The sequence below is a fragment of the Magnolia sinica genome, chromosome 9 (genome assembly GCF_029962835.1).
Source record: "Magnolia sinica isolate HGM2019 chromosome 9, MsV1, whole genome shotgun sequence".
In the NCBI taxonomy this organism is placed as follows: Eukaryota; Viridiplantae; Streptophyta; class Magnoliopsida; order Magnoliales; family Magnoliaceae; genus Magnolia; species Magnolia sinica.
In genome coordinates, this window is record NC_080581.1 from 61,470,110 (window position 1) to 61,482,137 (window position 12,028).

General features: G+C 41.5%; 1 protein-coding gene across 2 annotated transcripts in view; it reads right to left on the minus strand.

Moving 5' to 3' along the window:
* The window catches only part of LOC131255504 (uncharacterized), a 38,553-nt gene extending 37,074 nt beyond the window's left edge, over positions 1-1,479 (minus strand). The window contains exons 1-3 of one of the 2 annotated variants that reach the window (XM_058256245.1): positions 1,240-1,479; positions 1,055-1,135; positions 635-811 (exon numbers count right to left, since the gene is read on the minus strand). In XM_058256245.1, coding sequence (XP_058112228.1) covers positions 635-811; positions 1,055-1,135; positions 1,240-1,333 — 352 coding nt within the window. In that variant the 5' untranslated portion in view covers positions 1,334-1,479. Of the gene's footprint in view, positions 1-634; positions 812-1,054; positions 1,139-1,239 lie in introns of both variants that reach the window. The other variant, XM_058256244.1, reaches the window with a different exon arrangement.
* Positions 1,480-12,028: the final 10,549 nt, after the last annotated feature.

The window sequence follows — 12,028 nt, forward strand, 5'->3', positions numbered from 1 at the left end:
CCACACAAGAGCATGTATATTATGTCTGGGTTGTCATTTTTTATGAACTGAGTGCATGGTTCAGTGATCAAGAACATTGACATATAGACATCAGTATGTCAAAAATCACCCATGTTTTGGTTGAATGTGAGTCATTGCTACCATTTCTCTCCTAACCGTCTATTTGTTGGCCACCTTATTGAATGTTGTGACTTTGCAATCTGGGAGATTTTCAGTGCATATGGCCACCCACGTTGGGGCCCATAATATCAATTGTCTGGGTCCCCAAACCACGGGCCCTGCTTGTAGAAACTGAAAACCCAAATGGGTACTCTACAAACTTCCAGCCAGAGTATTATATAATACCTATTTAGATATAATGTGGATGACATTGAGAAAAAGGCCTATCAGTCCCAGAACAAAAAGGAAAGGAACAACCTCTGCTATATGAGTTTTGGGTATTTGCAGAAATCATAAAAAGAAAAAATCAATCGAAACAGTGAATTTTGGGTATTGGCATTTGCAGAAATGGAAGTGGGTTTTGGGTTTTTTGCAGAAATGTAACCAATCAGGAAAAAAGAAAAAAATAATAAGAAGAAGAAAAGAACCAGCAATAAATAAGAAAAAAAAAGAAAAAAAGAAAAAGAACACTTACATCGCGATAGTGGAGGAGTGATCTTGTAAATATTACTATTGGCAGAGTCCAACAGCAGAAGCTCACCGCTCGGAGACACCTCAACAGTGAAAGGCTCAATCCCAAGCTTGCTTCCATCGAACACTGTCTCTACAGTGTATCCGCTCTCGAACTTCAACACAGGACGGCCCGAAACCGCTGAAAAAACAAAACAAAACCAAAAAAAAAAACCCAGAAAAAAATCAAACCATTTCAAGTTAATGATACTTCTAGGTAGCCACTATTATACCCACCCTCTTCAGTTTGCATACTCCCATCTCCCATTTTGGAAACGAAACAGTAAAAACAGTACAAAAATGTACGATCCCAACTTCCAAAATGGATAATGGGTGTATCCAATCAAAGAGGTTGGTTGTTGTAGATATTAACTGATTTTTCTACCTGTTTTTGTTGTAGCAGATAATGACCAGATCCATTTCAAGAAAGCAGAAAATGCATTGGAGAAAAACCCACTTACAAATCCTGCTAAAAGGGAACAAAAAAAGAAGGAGAGATTTCAGCTGGAAGAATACCCAAGAAAAAAGGTGAAAAAGAAAAGAAATGGGAAAAGGGGTTTTGAAACTCACTTGCTGGAGAAGATGTAGCTGCTGAAACTGATGAAAAGCTAGCAAGGAAGCACATGAAGATGATGAAAAGCACAACATACCCTTTTCTTTTCATTCTGTTCTACTCACTAGAGAGAGAGAGAGAGAGAGAGAGAGGGTTCAATGTCTGTGCATTGTAGCAAAAGCTGATATGATCATCTGTGCAGCAGCATTAGATGATGAGAAGAACCCACTTCCATTTCTTGCTCTTTTCTTCTTCCATGCCCTCCAGTAGAGTAGAGTAGAGAGATTTTCATACTCTGGCAGTGTAGTGATCATACTCATGCACTCAGAAATTGATCATACTCATGCACTCAGAAATTAGATATCTGGCATGCATTGGTCACAAAAAAGAAAAGATAAGCCAAACCGACCACCTTTCCTCGAGCTCGGTGGACATCTAATGGATGGTTAGAATGAAATTCAATCGTTGATCTACGTACCCAAACAAATTTTCCATTTATTAGAATTTAAAATCATTTTATCTATCTAAATTTAGGGATATTACCTATATATATATATATTTCTATGATTTATACGGTTTGATTTGAGTTACTTTGTTCCAGTTGTCCAAATTACGAGTGGAGGTGTATGAACTATTAATCTCTGCCAGAGTATCAGACTATTCCGCATGCGTTCATTTAATGCCGCTATTGCTGCGCCGCGCTTTCTACTTAGTCGAGTTATTTGATACTCGAGCAGGTTATAATGGTTGATACACAGGCATTTATAAGTTGTATATATAAAATATATTGACTTAATTAAACCGTTGAAAAAAAAAATTAATCCACGTGGATAGATCTCCACTCGACAATAATATTTATTAAATTATTCTAATTTCTGATAAGTAATATGTGTTTGATGAAAATCTGACCATTAGCAGTTGATATCTCAACAATTAGTTAAATATCGCTTAATCTCCCTAAATGATTGATTTTTTGTTTTATGACCTGTTTAAATAGAGGCCCACGATTTGAACGGTTGAAATTGAATTAAATATATGCTAAGTATAAATTTTCTTACTACCTGCGTATCAACAGTCATAGTCTGTCGGAGTATCAAAGTTTTTCACTTGTGCTTGAATGGGACAGAAGGACAGTGGCAGGGAATCATGTGCTCTGATTATGTCTTAATTTAGTGGTTAAACCTGAGAGAAAGGCTTGATACTCTGGCAGAGCGTGACTTTTCATACACATGCGTTTCTATATATGACCCATACCATCCTTACAAATCATGGAATCCACTTTAAATAAATAAAAAACAAACATTATACTGAACTGATCTCCTACATGGCTGATTGGTGAAATCAAAGCATTCAACGGTCCTAATATGACACATAAATGTTTATTTATCAACGGTCAGGAAGCTTCAATTAATTTGATTTTGAAATTATGGGCCATCTACAATGGTTCCCACAATTTGAAAGGTTTATGTTGAGTTGTGTATATGCTAAGTGTACAGTTAGTAATTGCATGAGTACGAATGTCATAGTCCACCTGCGAATTAAAAATATCCCCTGGCCTTAATTAATTACGTGGCTTCGGTGGGAGAAAAACAATTATACTCTAACAGAGGGTGATGGATGATAGTCACGCACTTAGAATTTACAGATATTACATATAAATTAATCAAATTAAACTATCCAAAATAATGGGCCCCAGTTTACATGCATTATGAATAAAAAAAATTTACATTTATTTGATAATCTCCATATTAGGTTAAACATTTATTGGACCCTTGAAGAGGGAGTTAAAAGATTATTATATTTTAACAAACAAGTGTCAAAGAATCAGAATGCACCATTTAGCTTGTGCCTGTAACCTAATTACAATAGATCGGAACACAGTGGGCTTATTTTGTAGGGCGCATCCAGAACCAGAACCAGAACCTAGCTAAAATGGGACAGCCTTGCCAAGGGTTCTGCGTGGGCCCTGCGTCATCAATGCCTTCCGTCAATTTTTAAAGACTATTTTAGAACATAAACTTAAAAAAAGAGGCAGCTTGAATGCCCACAAGAAGTGTAGATTGAAAGCCTACAATTGAAAATTTTGTTGAGGCTGTCCAAGTTTTAGATCAAACTATTAGTTATCTTTCCCTTTCATCTAGGTCCATAAGACCTTTAAAACAAGTTGGATGGCAAATAAACATTAATGTGGACCTTATAAAGTTTAATGATAGAAGTTCAATGCCCATTACCTTTGATGGTGTGGTCCACTTAGACCTTTGGTCTATCGCTTTTTGGGGCTTATGATGTAATTTAATCTAACAAAATAGATGAATAACATGGGATAAAATATATATTCTATGATGTGACCTACCCTGTGGTGAGATTTGATTTGTAAGTTGTATGCTTGTCACAAATGAGGTAGAGTATTTACCATCTTGTAAAGCTTTTTTATGTGCTCATTTCCCACATTATAAGTAGAGCTGTACATTAACTAAGTCAGCCCAATTAACAAGCTCCACCTTGCTCGGAAAAGCTTGATTTGACTTGGCTTGAAATTGGGTCAAGTTGATATTTTTTGAACTTGAAAAATTTTCAAGCTGAGTCCGAGCTCGACTCAACTTCAAACTTGTCTAGGTTCGAATCGGTTCAACTCAGATCGGATTCACTTAATATAAATATTTTATAAATATTTATATTTAAATAAATTATATTATATATATAAGCTAAGTTCTGGTATATATTTAAATAAATTATTATATTTATATATAATATATAATATATATTTCATATATTAAAATTTTTAAAATCTAAACAGGAACTTAGCTTATATACTCTAATTTGAAATCGACTCGAAAGATTGAGCTTAAGTTCAACGCGAACTTGGCTCGAGCTATCCCAAGTTGTTAACCAAGTTGAGTTGAGCTAGCCAATCATGCTTGAGGATTGAGCTGAGTTCAAGCTGGGTAGCCTGGCTGAGGGCGAAGCTCAACTCAGGTTGGCTCATGTACAGCTCTAACCTCAAGTAAGGTAATTAATGGGCTGGGCTTGGGCTTGGTTTGGGCTGCAAGTTAGAAGTTTTAATAGGCGCAGCCCCATGGCAAATTCAAAATCTGAGCAAGCCCAGTCCATTTATAGCTGAATCGTAAGACATTTTAATCAAATGTTACCACGTCACCACACTACCACATGAAAAGATCCACTCTTTAAGCTCCATTTGGTTGCTTTCTCCTGTGCGCCACTACGTGGATGTGACGTATGGCAAAAAAGGAAGGGTATCTATGCTCGTAGTTATCTAAATGAACATCAATGGAGAAAATCACAACAACTGGGTATAGTAGTTGCCCAATCAATGAGATTTTAAACCTAAATCCAATCCACACAGTGGTCCAACAGATCAACAGTCCTGATCGCCAGGAACTTTTGCCACCTCTATCTTGTCAACGGAATTGCATAGTACCTTTTAAGCAGACCCTGCCTATTGGTATTCCTCTTTCACAATTATTAGTATTGTTTCAGGTAGAGGGACTTTGCCCATTGTCTATCCTTGATGGGAATTGCTTCTTGAATGGTTTTGATCTCCTGTATGCTCACCTGGTCACAGAATATTAGTGCTCCCGCAGTGCACCTGTATTTTCCAGTTTTCTAATGTGCTTTCACCCCCAAAAAGGTACCCACAGCAGCAGGGAAGCGGATTGCGTACTGAGTAACTCATTACAGTACGCGTACTGAGTAAACTCCGTGGGCCCCTATGTCATTCATGCATTGTATCCACTCCGTTCATCTCTTTTAACACATAATTTTACGGCTTTATCTCAAAAAATAAGTATCAAATCCTCAAATGGACCACACCACCGGAAACTGTGTGAATTGAACATCTACCGTAGAAAAATTCTTGGGAACAACAGAGGTTTTAGATCAGGCTGATATTTGTTTTTTCCCTTCATCCATGTCCTTCTGATCTTATAAACAGGTTGGATGACAAATAAATATCACTGGGGGCCTTAGAAATGTTTCAACGGTTGAAATCAATAATTCCACCTTTTCCAGTGGTATGACCCACTTGAGCTTTGTATATGCATCAATTTTGGGTTCAACCCATAAAATGATCTGGAAAAACGAATGGACGGCGTGGATAAACCACATGCATTCGTGGTGGCCCCAACTGAGTTTACTCAGTACGATAAGAGCGTACTGAGGTACTCAGTACGCAAACCGATTTCCACCAGCAGATACTTTGGTACTGAAAAAGGAGATAAGTAGATTTTGGTACAGAAAAAGGAAAGAGGTGTGGCTCACTCAGTGGGCCCCGCTACTGGGGATGCTAGTGCGATGGATTGGGACGCGGTACGTGGATCCTGATTGTGGGGTCCAATTGGATGCACGTGCCTTACATCCACGCCGTCCATCTATTTTGACAGCTCATTGTAGGCATGATCCCAAAAATGAAAGAGATCCAAATCTAAGGTGGACCCCACCACGGGAAACAGTGCTGATTGAATACCCTCCATTAAAAACTTCCTACTGGCCACCGGAATATTTATTTGCTATCCAACCTGTTGATAAGGTCACAAAGACCTGGATGAATGGACCATACAAATATCACCTTGATTCTAAATCTTTGTGGCTGACAAGAAGTTTTTAATGGTCAATCACCATTATTCCGTGTGCTATGGTCCACCTGAGATTTGGATCTACTTAGTTTTTGTGCCTTAAAATGACTAAATAAGCTGTCAAAACTGTTGACAGCGTGGAGGTATGGGACATACGTCATGGTGGCCCCCACAGTCAGGGATACACTGGCCTCAATGGATCTGAAGCTGCGTCCGATCGATTGCGCGCGCATCTGTCTAACATTTGTTGCCATTCAAATTGTTTTGGCCGTCCATTTGTGGGCCATGATGGACCAAAACTTTGAGCGCTCTTGGACAGCCCAAAGATGATAACGTGGGCCGAACGCGGATTGCGTACTACCCCGCCCGTCCCTAGCTCCGAATGTGCAGGTCTATGGCAGCCCACCCTAATGTATATGTACATCCAAGCTGTCAATCCCTTCTCTCGTATTATTTTTATTATTTTAAGGCATCAAAACAAAAATAGTCAGATCCAACGATAAAGTGGACCACACCAAAGATAGCTCTTGCATTTAATGTAATTGACATTTAATGCTTTGTGCATTTTAATGCAACCAAGTTTATTATTTGGTGTAGTCTACTTGATAGATGGATCTTCCTCATTTTTGTTTTGAACCCTTAAAATAATTTGACAAAAGAGATTGATGGCTTGGATGTACAGACACATTGCGGTGGGCCCACCTGCAGACCTGTCCGACAGGCGGGGGTAGTACGCAATCCGCGTCCGGGGGCCAGAGGGTTGGTTTGGTGCACTGGGAGAACCTGATGGGATCGACTGCAGATGGGGTAGAGAGCCAGGGAGTGTTTTAAGGGCATTTGCTTGGTAAATCTGTGGCTTCCGGGGGTATGAACTATGAACCGTTTTAGTGGTCCCACAATGTGGACGGTTTGGTTTGGGATAAAGGGACGCCCCCCTTTCACGCCTGTTGAGTGCATCAGCTACTCATGCCAGCTCTCCACACTTATCACATGGGTCCCACCGGAAAAAAAAAAAGGAAAAGAAGGTAAAGGTGAGGAATCTCTCCTGGTCACAGGTCTATATGTCTCGGTGGTGGCCAGATTTTGAAAATCATGTAGCCGAAAACACAGCCAAAGATAGCACCCCCGTATTTTAAAAATCTTGCAATATCGCTTAGAAGGTTAGTAAAAAGGTTAACTAATTTGTTAAATAAATATATGTTTAAACTTTGAATTTATTTAATTAATTTAAAATAAATATTTTAATTTTTGACAAGACTTTTTCTATAATATTTTGAGAATAAAAAAATCAAAATTTGAAAATCTTTTAATAAATTTTTAGCCTAGGAGTTATAGAGAATGAGACCTTTTTGTTAAAACTGATGTTGATGCAAATTCCAATAGATTGAATCTCGTTGATGCAGAAATCTGGTTCATCCTCTTTAGACCTTCGAGTACCTACACAAGGATAAGACAAATGAGACCCTGGCTAGAACAGGTGTAAGACCCGTATCCTATACTGTATCGCTTTGCAGGTTTCCGGGGTCCTTCCGGTCGAATTCTGGCGACCCGCGATCTGTTATTGGCATTTACGTGCAATCTTGAGTCGTGTCCAGTATATCTGAGCCGGTTCGACTCGAAACTCGTACCGTCATGACCGCATTGTCGCCGCGGTTCCAATGCCGCATCTCGCGCGTCAAAGTGACGTTTAGATCAGAAGTTGTGGCCCACGCATTATAATGACTGTGGACCGCACATTGTGGGACTTACCTATCCCTATGGCACCATTCCTTAGGTGTCATGTCCTTACACAAGTAATAATGGCTCATCCTCTTAAGTTAACACCTCCCCTTACCTCCTTACCTAGGCATTTATGATGGCCATCATTATGACAAGCAATAACTCCTCTCTCTCTTATCTCTCTCTCCCTCTCTTTCTTCCCATTCCATCAAGGAGAACTCCTAAACGTCTATGGCAACCTTCCCATTTCCATCCACAATCACCTTAGATCACCTTCAATCCAACCATTAGAAGCCCATCTCCACCATTGAAGGAGCCTTATTGGAGCTTTGGAACACTACGGAGAAAAAAAAAAGAAGGAAAGAAGGTGGGTGCTTCTCTTTCTCCCTCTCTCTCTCTCTCTTTGAATGGTAATGATGATGAAGGGGTGAGTGTGGCCCACCATGAATCATAGTTTTCATGTGGGACCCATTGGATGAATGTGTTGGATCTACACCATCCAGCCCATTAGCGGACCAAGTGAAGGAAAAACATAAGTATCAGATTGATCCAAATCATGTGGGCCACGTTTATGTGGGACCCACCTTGACTAAAATGTGGGTCACGTGCATGTGGGGCCCACCATGATGCTGTGTATATCCATGCCGTCTAGCGTCCCTGGACGCTAGACGTGAGGCAGCGTGGTTGGTTAACATGGAGTATATGTACTGACATGGGTGTGTACTAATAAAGCTAACAAAACAAGTTTTGCTTTTGGGATAGGCTTTCCATGTAGGCTCCACCTTGATGTGTGGGGCTGATCCACGCCGTCCATTCCATTCTTCAGCTCGTTTTAGGCGTGGAGCCGAAAAATGAAGCTGATCCCATTTTCTGGTGGGCCATACCATAAGGAATAGTGGTATTACCATTGAAACCTACTTTGATCCTTCTAATCGCCAAAAACAGGCCGCATATTGGACTCATTTGGTCGGTCTTGGACCGTAGAATCCAATGGTTGGAGTGGATACATCTGATGTGGGCCTTATAGGAGAAAAACCGTAAATTTACACATTAAAAAAAAAAGTAACAAAGGCAGCAGCACCTGCTGCTGCCGTTGTCAGTGGGCGGGCGGACGGCCTGTTAAGGCCCTCACAGCCCCAGTTGTGGCCCCCACCATGATGCGTTTCGAACATCAACACCGTGCATTTGTTGAGTCCCATTTGGGAAAGTGGGCCCTCCAAAGATCGGCCATATACACGGCTCAGATGGCCCACATGGCAGGAAAAGGTGTGATTGAACGTCTGCCTTTGAAACCCTTATGCGTATCACAGAAGTTTTAGATCACTATGAAATTCATCTACCCTCTTCGTCACGGTCCGTGTGACCTTGTCAACGGCTGGGATGGAAGATAAACATTATGGTGGGCCCCAAGTGGGACCCACTTTATGCGTGAATTGTATGTCCAATCCATCCTCCAGAGAACATCCAGAGCCTGGATGATTTTTTTAAAAAAAAGAGTAACGTATATTATTATATAATATAATATATATTATATCACATATATCATATAATATAATATAAAAAAGTATAATATTATTGTAATATATATATATATATATATATATATATATATATATATGATGGTGGGTCTACGTGGGACCCACCTGTAGCGTTGAATGTAGTCCATCCAGACCATCCATCAACGGGCGTCCAGGGCTGGGCGTTAGTATACATAATGTATGTATATTTATATAATAAACAATATATATATGGTGGACCCACCTGACGTGGGAACCTGATTGGCTGGTGTATCCCACATCAGCCATATAGCTGACTGGATTGACGTCAGCAATGCCTGCATGCCTCCACCATGAGGTACTGTTATATCCAAACCGTCCATCATCTGGACGTTGATGTCAGCAAGCTAGGTGGGGCTTTCTTTCATAAAGGGTCCTGTCCAGCAGCTGCTGGACGGTAGGGCCACCTTAACATATGTATTGTTGGGGAACGTGGGACCCCTTGGCACATATGGTGCCCACGCTGTCCAGAAGATGGGACGGTGAGACCCACACCTTCATACGTGATCTACGTGGCTTATATCACACCGTCTAATGATACATACGGTGGGGACTACCTTGATGCATTCGTTTCATCCATATTGCCCACTGTCCAGACCTTGGATGGTGGGGCTAGCCGCGATGTACATGTTTTATCCACTGTCCATGCGGATGTGTGGACACCATTGTGATGTATTTGTTATATCCACACCGTCCAGATTGTGTTGGACGGTGCTGGTAAAATGTTTGAATGGTGCTGGATAATGTTTGAATGGTGTTGATTTACATAAACAATGTTTGAATGATGTTGATTTATATAGATGATGTTTAGATGGTGCCGATTTACATAAACAATGTTTGGATGGTGCTGAATTACCTGGACAATGTTTGGACAGTACTGATCACCATTAGTGTGGCCCATTGATGCAACCCACTTAATGTGTATGAGGCCCATTAGTACGGCCCATTGATGTAACCCACTTGATGTATATTGGCCCATTAGTACGGCTCATTGATGCAATCCACTTAATGTATATGAGGCCCATTGGTGCGGCTCATCGATGCAACCCACTTGATGTATATTAGCCCATTAGTGCGGCCCATTGATGCAACCCACTTGATGTATATTGGCTCATTAGTGCGACCCATTAATGCAACCCACTTGATGTATATTGGCCCATTAGTGCGGCCCATTGATGCGACCCACTTGATGTATATTGGCCCATTAGTGCGGCCCATTGATGCGATCCACTTGATGTATATTGGCCCATTGTGCAGACCAGGAGATGCAGCTCACCGTGACGTGTATTAGGACCATGTGTAGTGATGTGTATGTAGCCTGTATGAGGCCCAAGTGATGTATGTTGGCCCATATGACGAGGCCGATGTGACGTAAATGAGGCACATCATGATTGTATATGAGGCCATGGGCCCACTATATGTTTGGCCCTATGTAGGTCACTCATTGGGAATAATGTTGGTTAGATGCCTCATTGATAGGCAATGATGGTTAGATGTCCTCATTGTGACATGCCCTTAGGCCTTGTTAGACCATTCTCTTCATGGGTTAACTCAAATAAGTGGCCCCATTCGTCATAAACAGATGGCTTCATGCTATCGGATTGATATAACCACGGCCGAGAACCGATCTTTACATTATTGTTGATTGGTTGTCGTTTTATGGACCCCGCCTTGTTTATATATGCTGGTTGTCGGTGCCGATTATCGATGTTGATTGTCAGTGCTAATTTTAGATGTTGATTATCGGTACCGATTATTGAGGCCGATCATTGAGGCCCAATGCGATGTATATGCGGCCCGTATTTGAGGACCGTTGTGATGTACATTCAGGCCTTGTTTAAGGCCTAATATGATGTACATGAGGCCTATGCGATGAGGCCCATTGGGATGCATTTGAGGACCAGGCTATGGAGCCCATTACGATGTATGTTAGGCCCATGAGTAGGGCCCGCCTGTTGTGTATATGTGGACCTTGAGTAAGGCCCACTGTTATATATTAGGCCTTTGTGTGGGGCCGTGGGCCCATTATATGTTTGGCTTTATGTGGGCCATTCCTTGGGGGCAATGTTGGTTAAATGTCCACATTGTCGAGGTCGATTGTCGATGCCGGTTGTTGATATCGATTATGAGTATGTGACAGTTTAGCATCATGATACATGCCCATACGCAACATCTGCATGTTTGTTATGAGATGTGGTTGATCATTGCATATGTTATTAAGCATGTTGTTATGAGACTCTCTGATAGGCGGAGGTTATTTCACATGAGCGCGCGGTATGCGCAGGATTGATGCATGACTGGATTGTATGACTCATACATCTCGCATAATGATTACTGTACGCCCTAGCGACACCAAGGCCGTAGCCTCCACAGGCATATCGTGGATGGTCAAATGGGACACCGAAAATATTTAGTTCTAGCTACGGGCACCATAGATGTCCCTAGGTGAAAATTTCTAAACCTCCGTGGCCAAGAGACGCCCCAACGTTGAGACCGAGTGGATTTATATGAGCGTATGAGGGCCGTATACCAGTAGGCCGCATCTCCCACTGTGTCGTGGTCGGTTGGGAGGGGGTGTGACCTTACTCGCCTCAATGAGGGGGCAATATCTAGGTTGAGTTTGACCAGCTTGAGGAATGGGTCCGCTATCGATGAGCCGGGCTCGATTTTGGCAGGCGGATAGTGAGGTCTCTTCCACTTACCCAGTTGTGCGCTCGGATAGGAGCGGTAAGCTGGCGTAGTGTAATAGACCCCGGTGATGATCCCAGAGATGAACTGTATTGATATATGGATTTAGTGAGCAGGAAATGCATACTCATTCATGCATTCATTCATTCACTATCCACTCGGGTTGGTGGTGCGCACCTATTTGTTACGTGTGCCTTCGCAATGGCCAGAATTTCGGTTGGGGCGCGCGACTAACCTGAGATCAGGAGTTT